Source organism: Buteo buteo, chromosome 4, assembly GCF_964188355.1.
Source record: "Buteo buteo chromosome 4, bButBut1.hap1.1, whole genome shotgun sequence".
NCBI classification, from domain to species: Eukaryota; Metazoa; Chordata; class Aves; order Accipitriformes; family Accipitridae; genus Buteo; species Buteo buteo.
In genome coordinates this window covers 62,677,090-62,698,303 of record NC_134174.1, presented here as the reverse complement: position 1 = coordinate 62,698,303, position 21,214 = coordinate 62,677,090, and the positions used below count along the sequence as shown (strand labels likewise).

General features: G+C 42.2%; 1 protein-coding gene and 1 long non-coding RNA gene across 2 annotated transcripts in view; one reads left to right on the top strand and one right to left on the bottom strand.

The window, feature by feature from the left end:
- Nucleotides 1–1,679: 1,679 nt before the first annotated feature.
- LOC142030381 (uncharacterized) lies at nucleotides 1,680–17,904 on the bottom strand. Its single transcript, XR_012650177.1, has 3 exons — nucleotides 17,840–17,904; nucleotides 4,013–4,062; nucleotides 1,680–2,960 (listed from the first exon to the last, which is right to left on the bottom strand). It is a non-coding gene; the product is annotated as an uncharacterized LOC142030381 (long non-coding RNA).
- The window catches only part of RAB11FIP2 (RAB11 family interacting protein 2), a 34,878-nt gene continuing 30,819 nt past the window's right edge, over nucleotides 17,156–21,214 (top strand). The window contains exon 1 of the mRNA XM_075026479.1: nucleotides 17,156–18,237. Coding sequence (XP_074882580.1) covers nucleotides 17,885–18,237 — 353 coding nt within the window. The 5' untranslated portion in view covers nucleotides 17,156–17,884. The remainder of the gene's footprint in view (nucleotides 18,238–21,214) is intronic.

Genomic DNA, 21,214 nt, shown 5'->3' with positions numbered 1-21,214 from the left:
TTGGATTGAATGGGAAGCAGGAACAGGGCTCAGGGAAAGGTCTCATTGCCCTCAGGCTGCCGTGTTCTGCTCACCAGAGATGGCAGAGCAAAACCTACTGCTAGGCTGGAAATCTTGAGATTTGCTCAAGACGTTCACACTCCCACATGTGAATGTGTCAAATGGGTTGGCTGAGCTTCAAGCTCAGTTCATGTTGACTGTGCCGTAACAGTCAAAGCAGCGGACCCAGCTCGTCTGTCCCGTGCGACACGCGTTCCTCCCGGCACCCACACAGGGCTGCTCCACCAAATGGTTACGTCGGTCCCATTTGCCCCAGCTGGGGAACCCTTCGGGTCTAACGCTCCTTGACATCCTCCACCAGTAAAACTAAATCCACAGAGGGACTACTGCCCATATAACCAGGCAGAGCTTGTGATCGGGGGAAAATCTATCCATAACCAGAACAGTCACCAAAAACCAGTTTCCTAGCACAGCTTGGAGGGCAGCGTTTTAGCCAGTCTCTAAGGCTACCTTGCTGTCTCGGAAGATGTGTCAGTTTAGGTCCTGTTGTCATTCAATTAATCTCCAGCGTGGCTTCAGTAAAGAAAGAAGCTCTCCACTCCAGATAGCTGGGATAATCATTAATTAACCCATTAGTCTTACTCACTTCACCATTCCTATCCTTTCTGTGCTTTACTGTCATGACACCACTAGATGTTTCTCCTTATTTTGAAGGGGCTAAGAATCTCCCTTTGTTTTTGTTTTAGATTTTGGGGTGTTTTTAAAAAGAATTTGATGAACACCTGTGATTTCATCTGGAAGTTGTTTATATTCTCACGCTGTGAAGAGCTAACTTCCAGATCACCCTCCTGTCCATATGTCTATCAGATGTGTTCGTGCTGTGCCGGGTTGGGCAGGGTCGGGGGGGTTCACTACGAACTCTGAGTTTACCTGACCCGCAGCAATGACTGCCGCAGGTGAGTTGTAAAGCTAGCTGCTGTTCCGATAAAACTCAGATGCTATGCTACAGGTGCGACCTCTGTTCCCAAGAGCCTTCTCCTGTGCTCTGTCCAGAGGGCCACCAGCTTTTGCTCCCCAGGGAAGGCTCCTTTGCCTCCAGGGAGCCTTATCGGCTACAGCAGAGTCAAATATTACGGAAACTCTAAATAATTGCTATGTTTCCTTGTGCTTTTATTTGTTATTCATCACTTGCCCTACAATTCTGTATCACTGTAAAAGATAGATTATCGAATAAAGATCCCGTGATTATTTCTTTGAATTCTTTCTCCCCCAGGACAGAACAAACTGAGATGATTGTGTGAGCAACGGATTAGTTTAGCTTGAGCAAGTGTTCCCAGATCTGGCTCTAGGGTATAATAACACCTTTCTGTTGTCTCTGAAGTACCTCCACTCAGGAAATATGGGGGGAAAGACACCCTCAGATACATTTTCTTTTTCTCCTTAGACAATAGAATTTAGCAGACTTAGAGCTAATCTGATCCCTCTTAGGTTAATAGTGTTTTTATGACTGACTTCAGTAGCTATGATGAAGAGCCCACATACAGAAATACTCTGGAAAGGTTAGTTCACAAGAACACTCGACTTCGGGGGACAGGGCAAGTAAAACAACTCTGATGTAAAGACAGTTGATATCTCCTTCTAAATAAAAAGTTACAAAAAATTAGGACCAATTTGCTGGTTCAAGCCAAGTTTTATTTAATTTACATATTTAGCTAGCATACTTGTGCAAACAAGATAAAAAAATGCACTACTACTTTACCGCAGGTAAGGTTCTTCATTATAACTACAGACTTCTAAAATATAGTTTTCAGGCTATTCTGCCTTTATATACTATTCCACCATGATAAATCTTTAAACATATTATATAGCTACATTTCATGAGATTTCCAATGTATGGATATTTTAATGGCACCTGCAGTAGTGTTTAAATGAGTATAAAGAAATAAAATTTATGGATTTCAGATGCTTGTGAGTTTAAAAGCAGACTGAAAAACACAAAAATGAGGAAGTGATGAAGTATAATGAGCTACAATTGCTTTGCATTTGGGATTTTCAAACATCTTTAAACCATTGGAATCTCTTCTTGCATTCAGATGTATTTCGAAGAGCTTTAAAGATTCTTTCTTCCTAGAGATGCTGTGCATGGGGAATGGGTGTGAACCAAAGCCTTACCCTGAACCCTCCTGTTCCAGCCCGTGGCTCTGCCCCACAACCTGAACTTTGGAGCTAAGGTCCCTCTCTGTTACGTCCAGGATTGCCAATTCTTGTAACACTTTGTGTAAGGTGCCCCCTCGAGTACTAAAATCGTATCAGTGACCTCCGAGGGCTACAACTGGGAAGAAGGGATGCTGAACTTCAGCTGGAGCCTCCAGACTGGTGCTTGGAGACTGGACTGCAGGGACAGATGGAGTTCCCAGTGACCACCTGGGGAAACGGCAGTACCGCCTGTCATGTCCTGCAAAATATGATTGCTCTTCTGCCTGAGCAGTGTGTACTGAGCTAAAAAACAGTACACGCTGCGGTGAGTAAAGATACAGGAGGTATGTGGCCTTCACATCCAGGCTGCTGGAACCACTGTCAGAGAGTAACTGGGACAGAAGGGAAAGAGGAGCAAAGCCTGCCTGCAGACACAAAGGTGAAGCGAGCTGGATGCAGGCAGGAGGTCTTCTCCTGTCAGGAAGATGCTGAGATACAGCAGCGTTTCAAAGAGTTGCTGTACACGTATCATACTGACGAAAAAGTCACAAAAGAAAAAAGAGGTATGTCAGTTCATTTGATTTTAGACGTTTCAGGAGTTACTGTAGAGTCTACACAGGAAAAAAAAAAGGCCAATGATGTTGAAAAAAGGAAAAATAAAACAGGACAGAGAAGTGAATGAGTCAGCCTCAAGAACTATGATGCTGGTGATACTTTCCACATGCTTAGTAGGGGCTTCCTAAAAAGTAGAGTGTCTTCTGATGCTGAAAGAGAAACAGATAAGAAAAGCACCAGTAGCTACAACTGTATCTCCATAAAACTTAAAGGTACACTTGCACATACAGCTTCACTATGAAGCAAGGGTCTAAAAGGTCTGGGTTACTGTGTGACTTCCTAGGTTAATTTATTTATTTATAGTCTATTTTTTCATGTTAAATATTTCCAAGTTGGTGATAATGGAGCGCGATGCTTTTTTTTCTTCTCCTCTCCTGAAAGTTTGCAGCAAGCTGAGTTTTGTATCCAAATATAAGTGTCTCCTTTGATACTGGTTTAATGACTACTTTCCCAAATACAATAATGCCTAGCCTCAACAACATTTCTACTGCAATTTATATAACAGTCAAGTGCAGGGCCATTTCTCCTTTTTCTCTTTGTCTTACAATATCTCATCTTTTTTTTTTTCTTGTTTATTTCAACTCAGGAGTGACTGGGGGCAGGGGGGAAGTGGAAGTTATGCTAATGAAATTCTGTGTTTCCCTTTTAAAGATACAAGCATAATCTTTTCCTAACATGCTTACTGCAAATTCAAGCATGCAGGATCCAAATTCAAAATTATTCTCACTCTCAAACAAATACATAAAAATCTCTAGAACACAAATTTAAACCACAGCAGAGAATACCACACCTTGAAATCAACAGACAAGTTCAAATATAAACCTGAAATCCCACCACTAAAGACACTGTGTGGTGAATCCAGCCCAAGACTTTGTCTGTAGATGCACTTTATCGAACAACCCCACCTGGGACTGGGAGAATGAAGCGATAGCAGAGACCTCTCCGGAGTCACCTCTCCAGGAACTAAACTGACTGCAACTGGTCTGGAGTGGGATGTCTGGTTCTGGTTTTATTTCTACAAGGCTGAAGTTAAACTATATACTCTTGCCCTCTGTCATTTGACAGAAGAATGTACTCAGACCCCTAACATTTGCACTGCCTGTCTTGCTGCCATGGTTAAGAGAACCTACTGCCTTGTAAAAATGTAACTACACGTGTTTCATAAAAATCAATATAAAAATAACAACACCAGGGTACTTACATCTTTCTGGAACAATTGAATTCTGAAACAAGCATCTCTGGTTCTTCCTCCTGCAAATGGATCAAATTACATTTCACTAGGTAATAAAGTGTGGTACAATAGCCTGCCCAATCTGTTTTCATCTTGTCTTGTACAAAGTCTCAGATATACTTACTCATTATTCAACCTAATGGGCCTGCATTTGGCATATATTGAATGTTAGCGCTCTCCTTGGAAGTTGCAGAGGTTAACTGCTCCTAACAGTCTCTTTCTTTCCTTTCTGGGCATGTTTTCACCATGAATAATAGGAAAAACAGAACGGAATGTCATAATACCCTAGAATGAAGGTGCCGGTACAAACCACAGAGATGAAGTAATGGTAGCAAATGTTTGTCCTAATCCCTGATCATCCCAATGGAACCTAGCCCATACCTGGAAATATTTTGAAATGTATCGGGGAAGGAATCTGCTTCTGCCAAAATGCTTGCAGAATTGAAGGCCCACATTGTTAAGCATTATTATCATTCTTTATTCACTTTATTGGTAGTGTTTGCATGATTGTGGCTACGCATGAGAAAAAAAAAATGCTGTCAGAAGCTGAACTGGAGATGTTACACCCTTCATTCAATTATCGTTTCAGAGGAGGAAAGAAATATTTCTAAATACAAATGACCTTACTTAATGTTAACTATGAGATAAATCATGGTAATTGTAGTCCTGGAAGTGGTCCTGCTGCAGCAAGTTAAAAGTAAAATTACTTTTGAAAACAGAAGCTTGAAAAATATTTGTATATAATTCCTAGGCTCTAGAGCAAGGAATTGCACAAACTGCTAATCATGCACAAAAAATGAAAAAACTGTTGATACAGCTGAAATTTTTTCTTTGCTCTTGTTTTGTGCTATAATATTTTTCTAGTCCCTGCACTCAAAGTAGATACATCACATTTTGATGTAGTTAGGCTCTTTTCAAGGTGTGAAATTGGTAAGTACCAACACCAAAGGAAAAAAATTCTTTTAATACTGCACTGTGCCACTTGAAGCAGTATTACCCTTTGGCTTCAAGCCAACAAACTCCAGTGAGAACTATTTTATAGCACATGACTATAATAAAAGATATTTAAACATGGCCTAACAATGGATTAAACTAGTAAGACATAGTTTCTGTTAGATCCCAAGGATGAATATCAAAAATAGAGGCAATAGTTTTGAAACAACAGCCAGCAGTGAAAAGTTTATTTCTAATATAAACCAGACAGTCCTCAAAATAATTTGTGGTTTATTTAATTCTTACCGTTCATCTTGTGTTCTTTTGAGTAAGCTAAAGTAAGACACCCGCCTAAAAACACCAGCTGGTTTAGATTTTGATTCTGGATCTCTAGTGAGCTGAAAAACTGTAATCTGCATCTGCAAGGGTGGGGAGTCATTTCTGTAAACAGGGAAAATAAGGATTTGCTGGGGGGGGGGAGGGCAGCGTATGAGAAGGTGAATTTTGGGAGAAGAGAGAAAAACCAACCTCGCTAATATATTATAATAAATTACTGTTTTGTCATTATCTGGTTATGTTTGCACAAACATCAATTGCATGTGAGCCCTGAAAAAGAATGTCTCATTGCCTTTAATATGCACTGCAGTGTGCACCCATACAAAATCATTACTGTAACAAAACCAGCTGCGTGTAATAGAAAGCAAATGATTTGCAATGTTACTATAAGAAACTACTTTATTTCATATTATCATAAAAAGCACAGCACTGAAAATTTGCATGACAAACACAAGAATCCAGGAAATTCCAAATCTAATTCATTTTTAGGTTTTAATAGGTATTAACTTACGGAGGTGAATTGTTAAGAACATTTCTTGAAGAATATTTCCAGAGAGTTTAGCTGCAATACTAGTCCAGTAGATGCAGAAAATGCAGAAGCCTTAAATAGCGGATTCACTGCTGGACCTAAAAAAGCATATTTATTTTTATCACCACGCTATGGCTGAAGGTTTGGGTCTATCAAGGACCTCTCTCTTAAGTCATTGGGACTTCACTCCTCTGAACAAAGACTGCTGGATCAGATGCTGTTCTTCTTAAAATTTCAGTTCTGTTATCAACCTGCACAGTTACAGTTCTCGACTATTGTGAAATTATAACAAATAAACACGAGCAGCTTCAAAGCCATGTTCTGCCCGGTCATACGGAGTAGTTGGGTTACTCAACTGATTTAGCAGATTACGAAGGATCAACTCCCAACTCTATCTCACACAAGTCATGAACCAAGTTTCTGTTGTCTTGTGGAAGGTAAGCCTATTTTATGTAACTATTGAAGGAGATAACAGCTGTTACCAAAAAGGTGGCAGGCATGTAAAACAAAAACTAAAGTCTTGAACAAATGAAGCTTTATAAGACCCAGGCAGGACTCAAACAAATGTTCAATGAAAGTCACTTTTATGGCTTTACTTTGGTTTATCGCAAGGCAGTAATAAATGTGTCTCATTAAAAGCCAGTAAAAGAACACCACCTACACCACCAATTGCTGTAACTGCAGATATAGCAGATCTGGAATAGTTACCTAAAGACCCTCATTTCCTAGCATTTAATGCTTCCATGTCCATATAAACTAGCCTTCTATGGATTTAAAGACTGTTGGATGCTAAAAGCAGCAGCTGTTGCTGGGAAAACGACACTTTCAAATCCCTCTTTCTTTCTCAAGGTGAAGTTAGAGGGAGGTTGAATGAACATGGAGCTCTCCTTGGCTAAAAAAAAAAATTGCCAGAGGAGAACACGCCAACAGAAAGACAAGCAATTCCCCTATTCTGGCTAGAGTGTAAGTGTTTTGCCTCAGCTTTATTGCTCAGCGGGTCAAATTCATTCCTGGTGAAATGGCAGTTCCCATGGTGAAGCCGCAAGAAAATTCTGAAACCTTCTGGCACCTGTCAAGAAATGGGGATGTGAAAGTGGGGGGAGGAACTGGCATGTAGAAGCTGGGATTAAGGGTGGGAGCCACCACATAAAAGGTTATTCTTGTTCTAGTTGTTAGAACTTTTTTATTGCACAGAATTTACATACATGCTTATTAAGTGGTTTAAAAAAGAAGCCTGACAGATATTAAACAGCATGCCACACTCTTTATGCTGCTGCCATACAGATGTGTCCAAAGCATAAACAGACTTACAGTCAGCACTCGGTTGCTCTATGGGAGAGTATCTCTGCAGTAAATTTCTCCAAACTTTTCAGGACAATTAACTTGAGAATTGGAAACTTTTTTTTCCCCCAGATTTGATCCTTTGCTTGATCTCTCACTGCTTTCCAATTATGCAGGGAAAATATATAGCAAGTGTTTTAATACCCTAGATTGAATTTCCTAAACCTAAGCTAGCAGCAGAATTACTGGGCCAGGGATTCTGGCACAAGAAGTACAGCTGTGTGTGAGCTGGTGGGAAAACTACTGGAATATCATGACTAGTCTTGGTGTTCACACTTCAAAGAAGCCATGGAAAATTGAAAATAGATCAGAAAAGAATGATTTCAAGAGCTGGAATATCTGCCTTGTAGGGATAGATGTATGCAGCCTAATCTGTTTACTTTATCAAAAGAAAGGTTAAGAGTCTTGATCATGATATATTAATACCTACATGTGGAGAAGATTTGTAATGGCTCTGTAATTTAGCATATAAAAATTCATCAAGACCTAGAAGCTGAAAATGGCCAAATTCTGATTATGGATAAAGCAGACAGGATTAGCAGTGAGGTTAATTAGTCAGCAGGAAAATTTCTACAAGAGGACTGTGGGTTCTTCACCCCAGAAGCTTTTCAGTCAAGACTGGATGGCTCTTTGGCATAAGGAGACCCGTGAACTGGGCTGGGTGCAGGATTCCCAAGTAAGGCATTCTGGCCAGGGCAAATCTGTCAATCGTGATGATCCCTATGACCAAGGATGTGCTGGGGCAGGTCAATCTTATTCAGTTGAACTAGTTGGCAAAATCAACATTGGTATATGAACCACGGTAAAACCTACATCTCAAATAGTCCCCTCTTCACAGCAACGCTGATGTTCTGGGAAGCCCTGTCACCTATGCCTGCCTTGGTGCGCAGCTCCTTCTTTCCTTCCCGATACCTCTCATGCCTGGACTTTTCTGTAGAAAATATAAAAATGGAGCCAAGTAATCTGCTTTGTCCGATCCCACTGTTGCAACACACAACCCAACTGCTCCAATCTTCCTTCTACCTCTCTACCCCTTTTCTGTCACAGACTCCTAAATTTCAGGCTTGCCACTGGATAGAAAACTCTGGAAAAAATGTCTTCTTTGGGAACATATGCTGGATACTTAAATGTTGAAGTGAATGTCTGTTTCTGTGATTTAAGTAATTTCAGGGATGAGCCTGAGTAAAGGTTATTTACACAGTAATGTTAGTTTTGTGCCTCTTTAGTCACCACTCTCTAGGCATTATCATGCTGCTCAAACCCAGCAATGGTGCAATTATCAATGCCTTACCTAAAACTTTCCATGAGCTCTTGATATTGTCACTAGGGATGGAAGGACCCACGTAGTGGCAGGACACTGTACAAAAGATCCTGAGATAAATCAATCAGCAAGAACATCTGATCGCCAAAGTGGAGCATTTAATTATATAGCCTTTTCTATCACTGTAAATGAAGGTGGACATGCTGTTGCAGTAGTATGGGAGAGAAATGGGAAAGGAAAAAAAATGAGATTGAGCAGCAGCAAAGAAACAAAGGAGAAGCTGAAGGAAAACAAAATATGGAGATGATTTAAAATCACTTATGAGACCTGTGCCTGCTAATGTATTTTTTCAAATGATTATGACTTACATAAAATACATTCAGACATCTTCTTCTCATTAGAAATACTGAGTTGAAAAAGATATAACCAGTATCCCAGTGTGTTCCTCTTACATGAGCTTTTGAATCACAGCTACGAAGTTGCATCCAACATTGGTATGCCTTAACATCATATGTTCTTGGATGATGAGACATCTGTGTTCTTACATGGACAATCACATTTACTCCAACATCAGTGAAAGTGTTTCTAGAGAACAATTGCTGATGTGTTAGCATGGCTTCTACTTTGCTATTGAGACTGGTATGCTCATCTTTGATTTCGTATTTTTCTAGCAGATGGGAATTTCAAAAGAGCTGCTATAGAGAACCTTCACTGTTATTCACTGCTTTTCACAGTGAGATAGACAATCCTCTCAAACATCAATGGAGAAAGAAGCACCATTGGCTTAAGCCATGAAGATGCAGTGAAAACCTAAGGTAATGACCAAAGTAAGAAAATAAATCACTTTTGCTAATGCAAGGTCCTTTCAAAGTGGTAGGTGAAGAAGCTCAGAGGGTGACGTCTGTATCCTAACACTGTTAGTATTGACTTTTTAGTGAGGTTCAACCAGAGAGCGCTCCAGTGGCAAACTTCCACAGCAACTCCTCTTTTAGAAGCAAAGACAAAGGAGCATGAAGTGCGAAGCTATATATCCAAGAAGAGATTGCAACACCAGGTAACTGTCTTCATCTTTATTTACTCAGACTCTAAAAAGAACTAAATCTGACTACATCGCTTTGCTTTCATGAGCAGGTACATTTTCTGAGCACAATTCTAAAGCGATAGTGGACAAAGTGACAGAAGAGCCTTGGTAGATTTCTAGTGTAGGGGAAAGGGCTTCAGAGCTGCAAATAATAACCAGAGGCTAAATTCTGCTCTCCATCCCACTGGAGAAAGTTCAAAGTAATTACCCCACTGACTTCAGTGGAGTGATCCTAGATTTATATTACTGTAAATGACAGAAAAAATTGGACACAATATAGAAATAATTTATTTAAGGCCCTAAGTACAGTTGCACAATTCAATCTGTAAATAATGCCACTAATGCACATATGGCTAATTTACATCTGGACTATGAGAACATATCCAGTGCTGATTTCCAGGATACTTGAAGCACCAGGCAGTGCCAAAATAAATTTGCAGTATTCCCATAGCCCTCACAATCTTTCCAACTTTTGGTGTTGAGAAAAAGATGCACTACAGATATTTTGAAAAACTGAAATTTTATCTGTTATATAACTAGGTATTGGATAATTCTTACAAAAAAAGGCATAGCAAGCTGTTAAGCAGCACTCCACATCTACTTGCATGAGCTCTGCAAGCTCTCTCCTCTCAATAAGTTGTTTTTATCTAATTTGTCTCTTACTGGGAGCAGAATTTTAGGAGCAGCTTGAGTTTTCTAAGAATAAACCATGCTTCAAAGAAAGAAGGGTTGTAAGTAACATTGGAGAAGAGTGCTTGGAGTACATACATTTAACGCACATAAAACTTAACTACAGCAATTTAATTTAGATTCCTTCTCTAATCACATATTTATATTAAGACCTTGCCGAAGCCAAATTGAAATTTATATTGCTAGGAGGCAAAGATGATATAAAATCTAAATTATTCATCAATTCAGTAAGAGAAAAAATTTCTCCCCCAACACCAAATATTGTTCTGGGTTTCTCTCAGCTCTGCAATGTGGGGTGGAGACTTAGAAAATCCATGTCTTGGTTTACCAGGGCTTGAAAGGAGACATGTTAAGTCAAAGTGTAGCAAATACATCAACCCTTCTTCCTTCCTTCCTTCATAAAATATTTTATGTTATTTTATTTTACTTTTTTTTTTTTTTTTTTGGTATCATCAGGGAAGAAGGGTTCTCTTGTTACCAACACGCAGGAGGTGTGGAGACCCTGCAGTTAACTGCAGATTAATCACGGCTGACTCAGTGCTGCAGGTGGATTCCATTAGACCCTTCAACAACAGAAGAGACATGGGGTAGTCCTCTGGTAGAAGCAAATCCCTGGGAAGAAATTTTGAGGGCAGCTAAGCCTGGGAAAAAGTCTTGGGAATGAGCAGGAAGTTTAAATGTGTTGTTTTAGTTAAGACGACCAAACTTCAAGAAGGACTTTTCACTTTTTTCAAGGGGCATGCTATACTTTAAGGTGGGTAGGTATTTTACCTGTTTGCTGCAATTGCTAACTTAGTAGACAAAGGAAAGATGTAAGTATAGCAATTTAATCTTCTTGCAAATAATTCCATTTTGTCTGCCTGTGTATGGCAGCCTACTGATGTTCAATGTGTAGGTCCTGTAAAGTATTTTGAGGCCCGAGAGGGGAAAGAAGTAGAGCAGTTCAGAACTTCCATTACTAAGAACATTTTTTAGGAGATAATTTTCTGGTATTTGCTGAGATTCTCCTTAAGAGAGTTGATAACTCTGGATAATTTCTGAAGTAATGGTCTCTGAGATCCTTGGAGACCTATAAAGAGAGAATAAATGCATGAGTTATTTAACCAGGAAAAATACCTCTGAAGAAGCCTCATACTCAGACAATGATAAAAATCTCTCTTTTTTTTTTTTTCCCCTCCCTGTTCATTAGGAAACTAGAAAGAAGGTCATAATTTTGAAGTTGTTTTTTTCTATTGATAAATGTTTCTTAGGTTCTGACAAGAATGAAAAAGATTATTCTCTGCACAGATGGCAAAATTATCCTTGACTTTCCTTATATTATTTATGTCCATTTCCAATGCATAAAAGTTGTTTGTGACCTTCAAGCATCGGATATGTACTGAAAACAAGACAAGAATGTGCATATTTAAGCCTGAAAATAGATGTCATATAGCCAATTTCCATTTCTAATGTAACTCTTTAGTTTGAGCCCCAGTTTGTGGTTCTGTGATTTTTGAACGGGTACTTCTCTGAGCGTCAACTTGGAGGTTTCTGTGAAGTTTTAGGAAAGCCAATGGCAAATCTGAATCTAGTCCTTAGCAGATAATTGTAGAAGAGCTGGATGTGACTCGTCCTGTCCCTCGTGGAGGTATTGCTGAAGACAGTTTGAATTCTACAGCGTCTAGGGCAGGGCGATGACTTTTCAGTGTGCCTGAGGTATCCCATGGCTATTGCAGGTTAGAAGTGCTCAGGGAGTTTGCATGATGGGGATGCTTTGACAGAAGAGCAAAATGGTTTGCCTGCTTACGATTTGTGCAAAAGCTGCCGAGAGCTATGTGTTTTCATGTTTTTAAAAGACTGAATTGAAATCTAACCCAGACAGCTAACTAACATCTTGAGACACAGGCAGTTTGGGTCAAATCTGGATGACTGGCAAGTTTAATTATAGCATTTGATGACTGTTTTACAGCATTTAAGCCTCTTTGAACTTCACAATGGATGACAGTGTTGAAAGGCTGTGAAAGAAGTTCAGCTAAAAATGAACAAAAAAGATGATGCTTCCAACACTCTTAGTGGTACCTGGCGTTCATCTGAAGTCTGATATTGCACACAGTTCTGCTCTATCTGTGACTCCAGGTTTCTGGTGCAAAAGTACTGGATTTTTATCAGAACAATGGACTATGGGTATTTGCCTGATTTCAAGCCTTTGCTCCCCTCTTCAGAGACGCATTTCCTTTGCTGTTTTTTGTATGATCCTGTTTATTGCGGTAATGCAAGAAAGACAGTGAAGAATGAGGGAGGGGAGACACAAATTGCATCCTAAGCAGAGGGTAGGATAAAACCATAGCTGGCTAGAGAGAACAGCAGCACAGAAGCAATGACAGTGGCCAGTACCTGAGAGCTCAGTACCAGTCAGGTGTCTGTAGGGCTGTCAAAAGCTATCGGAGAAGATTCAGCCCTGGTGTTGAGGCCAAACGCCAGCTCCTGAGGAGATGTTCCGTAAGAGTGAATGTGAAAGGTAAAAGAGAGCACACAGAGCAAGACAGTGCCTAACTCACCCAGCCTCAGAAAACCTTGAACATTTTGGGATGTAAAATTTGGGTTCAGGGCAGAAATATGATGAATATTCATCTAGCTTTTAATATTTACATGAAAATACTTTCAGCTTAACGAATCATTTTCAAACCAAGAGACAAAAACAGTAGCTTGAGAAAAACCTTCCAATTCACAGTGGTGGGCTTGAGCCCAGCTATTTGATTTCTGCAATCAATTAATTCTAGTGAATTCCTGAAGAAGTCACTAATTGAAAAAATAACGGCAGCTAAGATAAAGTTAACAGTCAACAATGCTCAGTCTCAAAATTTGCATAGTCTCTCCAGAAAATGTGCAATCTGGACAGTTGCAACAGCTACTGAAAGTTAGAGTCAGCTAGGCAGAAAGCAGAAGCTTGTTACATGTCTAGACAAAACCAGCCTCTGCCTCACAACTACATAACGTTCAAAACAAACACACTGCCCGAGATCTGCCAACAAAGAATTATTCAGCAAATAATTTCAAAGAAGAGATAGCATTTTCATTAAAAATAACAAAATGTTTCCTACTTCATAAACAGAAATCGGGGAGAAATTAAATCACCAAATTATCTGCTACAGTTTACCACTGTAAAGCACAACTGCTCTGATCCTCTTTAGCAAGTACGCAACTGGAAATGAAAAGCAGTGGATGGAGCTGTCTCGGCAGCACAGGCAAAAAGATTTTCTTGCATTTTCTTTTGCAAGGGCAGCCAGAATATCAAGCCTCATGTTTAATCAGATGTCCTGTTGGCTCAGGAGGGAGAATTGAGACGGTATTTCAAATTACTGAAATTGAAAAAAATCCACCATAATTCTGGGAATTCCCTCTTTAAAAAACAATCTAGATCTCCTGGGCCAGAAATGCCTGGAAGAATGTGTAATAGAGATAGATAGCGTGCATGAGGATTAAGGTTCTGTATTAAATACGCCATAGATATCCACTGTTGTTCTCTGATAAACAATCATTTTTTAAACTCACTCTCATCACTATATCATGTTTTCTGTCCCAGTCCACTCACGCTGAGGATGTTCTAGCATGAATCCTTCCAGTCCTTGGTTTTGTTTCTTTTAGAGGATTTTGAGCTCAAAGTGTTGTTTGGAGCTTGCTATCAAAAGTAGCTCCCTTGAGGGCTATATTGTGGTAAAAAGCGCTTTTCTCTGAGGATGGTTGGTAGCTCCTGTATCGTTCTCTGCCTTGCCCCTTTCCCCTGTCCTCCCAGAGCCTGTGCAGGACTGGAGAAAGACAGCCAAGAGAAGCAAGCCCAGAATTCTTGCTGCTGAAGAAAAAGCCATCAAAGCTGGAACATCTGGCCTCAGAACACTGTTTCTCCATTTCTGATTTGCGCTATCTGTATTATGCTCCTGATGGCTGTTCCAATGCCCCCTCCCCTTGTAGATAATGTCCCTCCCTTCTCTCGTGTTGTTAGTCCGCTTAGCTATTCATTCCTAAATAAACCACTGAAAATAAACAAACTTGTGGGATTAAGGAGCATTTTGATGACGTGAGCTAACTAGAAGGAATATGGTGACCTTGATATATGAAAAGATGCGAGTCCTTTTCACAGAGAAAGCATGAATTACAGATCTTGCCAAAAACCAATCTAAGAAAAATTCCTCCCTTTACCCAAGAGACATTTGACTTTTAATTATCTCTTTCAGAGTCCCTAGACTTTTCTTCTCTTGTATCTATTTTTGTCTGCGTATTCTAATCTGCAAAGAGACAGTGAAAACGGAATTTGTCCATCACTTCTGTCAGCTTCATGGTATCCTTCCTCACGTGAGCTGTTGTTTGGTTAGTGCCCATTTCAAATTCAGGCAGAAAAAATGATTTCTCAAAGATTAGTCATCCTCATTAGCATTCCCACTGTACTGCTAAGGCAAAGTATTTAATATTAATGACCACTGATATTCCCGCACTGTTTGTCCTGCATCCACAATGCTTGGACTCAACATGGGGAGGAAAACAAAAGCAAAGAAACAGTACGGTCTCGTAACCAAAATGGTGCATAGAAAACAAAATGGGTTTTCTAATATAACATTCACTAAATCGTGGAGAGTGAAGAGCAAAACCTACAGTGCATGCAGCCACCGAGTGGTGGTGGTGGTTTAGTGAGCGGGAATCTGAGTCGTTTCTGGATTAATGCTTTAACATAGTGCCAGGGGATACTGTGTTGCTGGAGATATCATTATTTCCCTGAGATGTTTTGTCATTTATATCGCACGTTACATTCAAGAAGATGACAATGTCCCTATTCCAAAGAGAACGAAATCAAAAGGCCGGATTGCAACTTGACCCTAGAGGGGTATAAGAGGGAATAAAACGTATCTGGTGCACCTTTGAGCAGAATTTACTTCAAGCGCAGGGGTGCTAGAGAGGGCATCTCCCTAATGCCTGCCCCACCAGCTGTGCAGAGAGAGGGAGAGACATGGGAAAGGGAGAAGGGCTCCGCTCTCCTCGCGTGCCAGATTGCGCGTGAGGAGTAGAGGACTAATAATCTGCTTATTTTTGAAAGCAGGAAAGGCAGGTTGGGTATTGTATTGATATATTGCATGTGGAGCTACAGAAGTTCTTCTACCTTCCCCTGTTCAGCTATGTGCGTATGCATACCAGTCAGCCCCTGTTTAGAAAGAGACAATAATAAGAAATTATGGAATACCAATAAAAGACAAGGGAAAAGCACAAATCCTGCCTGTTGTACGAACTCATAAAACTTTTCCTAAGACACAGCATGCGAGACATGATGTTTGACTTAAATTTCTGATTAAATAAATACATTCTGCCTACCTAAATTTCATTTCTTGTTTTGATTTGACGAGTGCATCGTGCTTGGTTTCGATTTAGCACAGCGAAGAATATTCTATTAAAACAGAATTTGGATGTGGTAAAATTCATTTAAGAAATAATGCGATGTACATATGTCTCCCCGGTTTCCAACAAGAACCCTGTGGTTTTCTCCCATGGCCTAAGCCTCCTGCAGAACACTGTCACCATAATCCTTTCTGGCTCTTCCAGCCTGAAATGCTGCTACTCTTTCCCCAAGCACAGCAGTTCACCCTGGGAGCTTTGTTGACAGCTCTCTGCAAAACATTTGGGAAAGATACCTGACGATGTGGTACACTGGCAGCTGGAGAGGGGGGGTAGTGATTTTCAGGTGAGGGGGACAGCAGTTTATGCCAAAGAGTTGATGTGCAACCATAATTTGACCATTAGTATCTCACCGATACAAACCAAGGCAGATAACCATAGCATTAATAACTCTACAAAATTCCTACCCTAGATAATCCATTTACACGCTTTTGTCTAAGTATGATCCCAAGACACGTTGTGAAGTTATCATTTCCAACTGGACCATCTATTTTCCAACATCAACAAAAATCAGATACGATGTGGAGAAGGAAAGAAGTGCCAGCACCGTGTTAATTACCACAGCACGCAGATAAATATCGTTCCCAGTCAAAACTTAAGGGTCATTTAAGTAGTTATTTAAATTGTGTACAGAGATAATGCGAGCTGGGACTCAGACTAATGACCGTGTGGAGACTGGTGATCCCCAACCTTTTCTGACCCTGGACAATAACTCGCTCAGCATTGCGCGTTGTGGGCAGCATCATACTTTACACTCCCTAATGGCCTTCAGCTTTAAGTTTTTAATTTCCTGTAGGTCTCAGCAGTATGAGAAGGTCTCCCAAGGTTTTTGTTGCTCGCTAACCCGTGAGCCGTGGACTGGGGACTCATGAGCGAGGGGCGGTGGATGAAGTATGATCTGACTCGGCCGCCGATCTCCCTGCTTGTTATGGTTTGCGGGGGTGGGATACGCAGCCTCGCAAACCCTAATTGCGTGTGGGCTTCTCTTCTCTTTTTTTTGGGGGGAAACAAAGCTAATACCTGTGACTCCGCTTACAGGTGCGCATGTAGGCGCACGCGTACACATGTAGCCTCCAGGTGTACCATCAATAAAGTTACGTCTCCTCAAAACATCTGACAATTATTTCCGCTTTCTCATTTAAATCCAAACGAATTACCAGGGCGGATGGGGTGGAAAATAAGGAAGGACTTCTCAAAGCAGCTCGCAGCGGGACGGGCCGCCTGTGCGCTCGCTCCAAGTCGGCGGCCGGCTGCACGGCCGCCCCTGAGGCCCTAATATGTAATATTAAAGAATAACGATAATAACAACAGATGTCTATGGAAGTTCCCTCCTCCCCGCAGCCGCCACAGAGCTCTCTGTTCCCTCCACAAATAAAAACACTGAGGGGTTAATTAACGAGACGGCCATCTCCGGCGGGAGGGGACCCCGAGGGCCCAGCTCCCCGGCACCCCCCGGGGGGAAAACCCCGGCCTCTTCCCCACCGGGGGGGGGGGGGGGAGGCCGTCCGCCGCCGGTGCCCTCAGCATCCCCTGCCCCGGGCGACCGTGGAGGGGAAAGGCGGAGGCGAAGCGGTCGGCGGCGATGGCGGGGAGGGGGCGAACCCTGCCCTCTGCCCTCTGACCGCCGCGGAGGCCGCCGCCGCCGCCGCTGGCAGCATGGGGAAGGCGGAAGCGGCGGAGCCGGCCCGTCAGGCCGGGCGGCGGCGGCGGCAGGGGGGGAGCGCGGCGAGAGGCTGAGGGAGAAAAGCGGGCGGGAGGGCAGCGCCGTGACGGGCGGCGGCGGCAGCCCGGCCCGACACCGCCGTGAGGAGCGGGCCGGCGGCGGCGAACCAGCCTCCCTGCCCGCCGCCCTGAGGCACCGAGCTGTGAGGGGGCCTGCGGGGCCGGGCCGCGCTGAGCTGAGGGGGCCGCGGCGCTCCGGGGCCGGGCGGCGGAGGGGCCCTGCCCGGGGGATGCCCCCGGGGAGGCGGGGAGCGGTGCCGGCGGGCCGGGGGAGGCCGGGGGCGGGAGGGGAGTAGTGTGGGTGTTGCGGGGGGGAAGCCTGCGGCCCCCAGGCATGGAGTGGCGGGTAGGGCTGCGCGGGGAGGGGGGGACCTGAGGGCCGGCGAGGGCCACCCGCGGCGGGGAGCGCTGGAAGGAGGACCGCGCCGAGCCCCTGGCAGGTGCCTGCGCCGTTAAGTGCCCTTAGGCAGGAACTCGAAGACTTACGGACTCGGTGTTTGCTGCTGCTGCTGCTGCTGCGATCCGTCAAAGATGATGTTGGCAGAGCAAGCCCAGAAGTGGTTCCCAACCCACGTGCAAGTGACGGTCCTGCAAGCCAAAGGCCTGAAGCCGAAAGGTAAAAATGGCAGCAACGATGCCTACACCATCATACAGCTGGGCAAGGAGAAGTACTCCACCTCGGTGGCCGAGAAGACCCTGGATCCCGTCTGGAAAGAAGAGGCCTCCTTCGAGCTCCCTGGATTACTCATGCAGGAGAATCCAGAAAAATACGTCCTGTACCTGATTGTCATGCACAGGTCGCTGGTGGGGCTGGACAAGTTCTTGGGACAGGTGGCGATAAGTCTGAATGATATATTTGAGGACAAGCAAAGACGGAAAACAGAGTAAGTCATGGTTGGTTGTTTCCATCATCATTTGTATTCCTTGTACGCTTGGGAGGGTGGGAAATAGTAGCTTTAGTATCAATGTACTTTGAAATGAAATTAGGACGTTTCTCTCGTCTGTGGTGTGCTCAAAGCCCCTAACGTATGCAGTCGTGTCATTGTGGCCTGACCTCTTCCAGAGAGAAGTTTACTGTAATCACAGTGGTCGCCCTGCATGGGGAAGGACTGTCAATAACATTAACATTTTTTGACAAATTCTTGTGTGCAACATGAACTCATTACAGTCTGTTTTTCTAAAGTTTTCTTTTTCGTTCTGCTCAGGGCCATATTCCCGTTCAACTCCTACCTCAGTTTGAACCATGTACGAGACTCAGACTCCCTCGAAGCCTGGTGTCGTTCTCTTTAAAAATGTTTTCCTTCAGTTGCCGCAACCAAGTGTCTTTAAATATTTTATATTTATGTTTTAGTGGTCAGTGAACCGTCACTTAATGAAGGCTTACCACAGCAGCGCAGTGCTTTTCTGATCCTGATTAGTCTTAGGCCGCGATCCTGCAGGCTGCTCTATACAGCAGGCCTCAACAGAGAAGACTGAAGAGAAATTTCTGCTGTTGTGGTAACCTCTACCGTTACCTACATAAGCCTTTGTCAAATAAATTGGCTATTTGCCAGCAAATTCTGGCACTGGAATGCAAAAAAAAAAAAGCATCACAGCAGTTTATTAGGCTGAACTGTAAACGTATCTAACTCTCTGGGTTTTTCAACTAAATTAGTAAAATTGTTTTAATTCCTAGTTAGGACACGGTTGCACGAAGATATGTGGTACCTGTGTAATTTATTCTCCAGAGTGTATGGGAATAAACTGTAGGCGTAAGCGTACAGCAGGCATGCCTGTGACTATATGATTTGTGTTTGTTTTAGCTGTGCTTGTCCCACAGAAGTAGTCTGAGCGCAGCATGGAGACCTCCAAGCTAGCTATATGTAGGCAGAGACGTATGAGAGCTGACAAATCTTTCTGCAGCGGTTAAAAAGTTCCTGGCCCAGGTGCCTTTCCTCCTCTAGTGTCTCTTCAGTGGAGTAAAAAGGTTGCTTTGCCCAAAGCTCAGCTGTTAAGATTAAAGTCTGGTATTTCTTTTGTTAGTGATGCTGGGTCTATGGTAAGATGCTGGACTTTGCATCAGAGTGACCAAGAGGCTGGCATGGTTTGTCTGTCACTAACTGTGCTGGGGAGGCATGAACCTCCAGCAGAGTCAGAGCAGGCAGCTGGAAGCGGAAATCAGTACAGCAACACCAGCCAGGTCTAGTTGATAAGACAACTGTTTCTGCAGGAACCGTCTCAAAACCTGGTCCTGCTTATGTGCAGTGGCTGAGGTTGAAGGAGCACCAAAGACAAGTCAAGGCTGTCTTTGCCCTAGTGGTGTTTTGGTGGGGTTTTTTTGTAAACTAAATTTTTAGCAAAACAGTATGTCCAATAACCATATAATAGGAAAGAACGTGTCTGTGCAGAATCTCTTGTGGGTTCGTGGTCTGAAGTATTATACTTTTTAATTGCTTATCTTTTTAAGGACAAACCAGTTATCTTGATGCAATACATGGTAATGCCTGTAGCCTTAGGGTCTTAATTTCTATTTACACTTGATTCAGGAAGTTTCAGTGCTCTTTAGACATGCATCTTAAATATTCTTTAATCATCAGTTGTAATTATCTTGCAAGTCAGTAGGCAACTGCCTTAGTTTAAATACCTAGCTGCTCTACAGTAAAAAAGGTGAATGAATGAAGTAGAAATTCTACTAACTGTAAAAACTTTGTAAATCTAGGTAGAAATTTGTATTCAGAAACTGGAGGAAAATATGTAAATTATTCATGTATTACTGTGAATAACAAAACATCTTTTCCCTTTGAGGAACTATACGCTTCTGCACCAATTTTAGCAAAAGTAGTGTTGGAGTCTTACGAAATTATTGCAAAAATTTGTAAGTGGTGTAATTAACATAGTCCTCGTGGTAGTTAAATAAACATTCAGATCTCCTCAGTATTTTTATATGAAGTTGTGCTTAGCAGGGCTTCATAGATGTTCTTTATTTTTTTATTTCTTTCTCTGAAGTGTGAGAGAGGAACTCATGCTATGTAAACGTGCAGCAGTGCTTCCCTAGACCACTGCTGAAATTACTAGGGCTCCCCCAGAAAGCTGTGCTTTGCCTGCGAGCTGTACTGCACAAGATGGGGCCTATGGGGAAATTTTTACAAACAGCCTTAGTCCTATTTTCAGAAGTTACTTGAGCATTTAAGATTGGAAATCTTATTAAAAGTTGATGGGTGTTAGGCTTCTAGAGCCGAACAGCTGTACTTGTAAAAGTCTTATATACATGTAAAAGTGCAGATAGGTGGTTAGTGGGATTTTTGGCAGCACATACTCACTTAATGCCAGTTTAAATTGTTATGAGATAAGAGCCACTGAAAGTCCCGTTTTCCCATTGGTGTCTTTAGGTGCTTAGAAGCCTAGAAAATGTCCTTTTTGAAACTCACTTCTGAAAAAATAATTCTGAGTCCTTAAGTGTTTAGATGTTTTTGTAAAGTTATCATGGTTTTCTACTTGTATGCCTTTGTGCAATGCGGGTGTGTAGTTGCTGTCTCCTTTAAGCATTAGTTGGAGACGTGGATGCAATATTTGTACGTATATGTGGGAGGAGGGCAAACTTTCAAGAATATATTTGCAAATGCGATCTCAAACAAAACGCTCTTTCTTTTTTTCCTTTTATTAAATCCTTTTAGATACAAAATATTCCTAGTCCTGTGTTGGCAGTAAACTAAGGGTAATATATTTGGACCCAAAGACCTTCTAGCCGTGACTATGGTGTGGGAACTGAGACACCCAGTGCCTTTCAAGACCAAGTCCAATGTCTTTATTACCAAAGCATTCTGATGGTTGAAAGCTATATTCATTGTTTCAGAAACACTAATCTGTTTTATTAAGCAATGT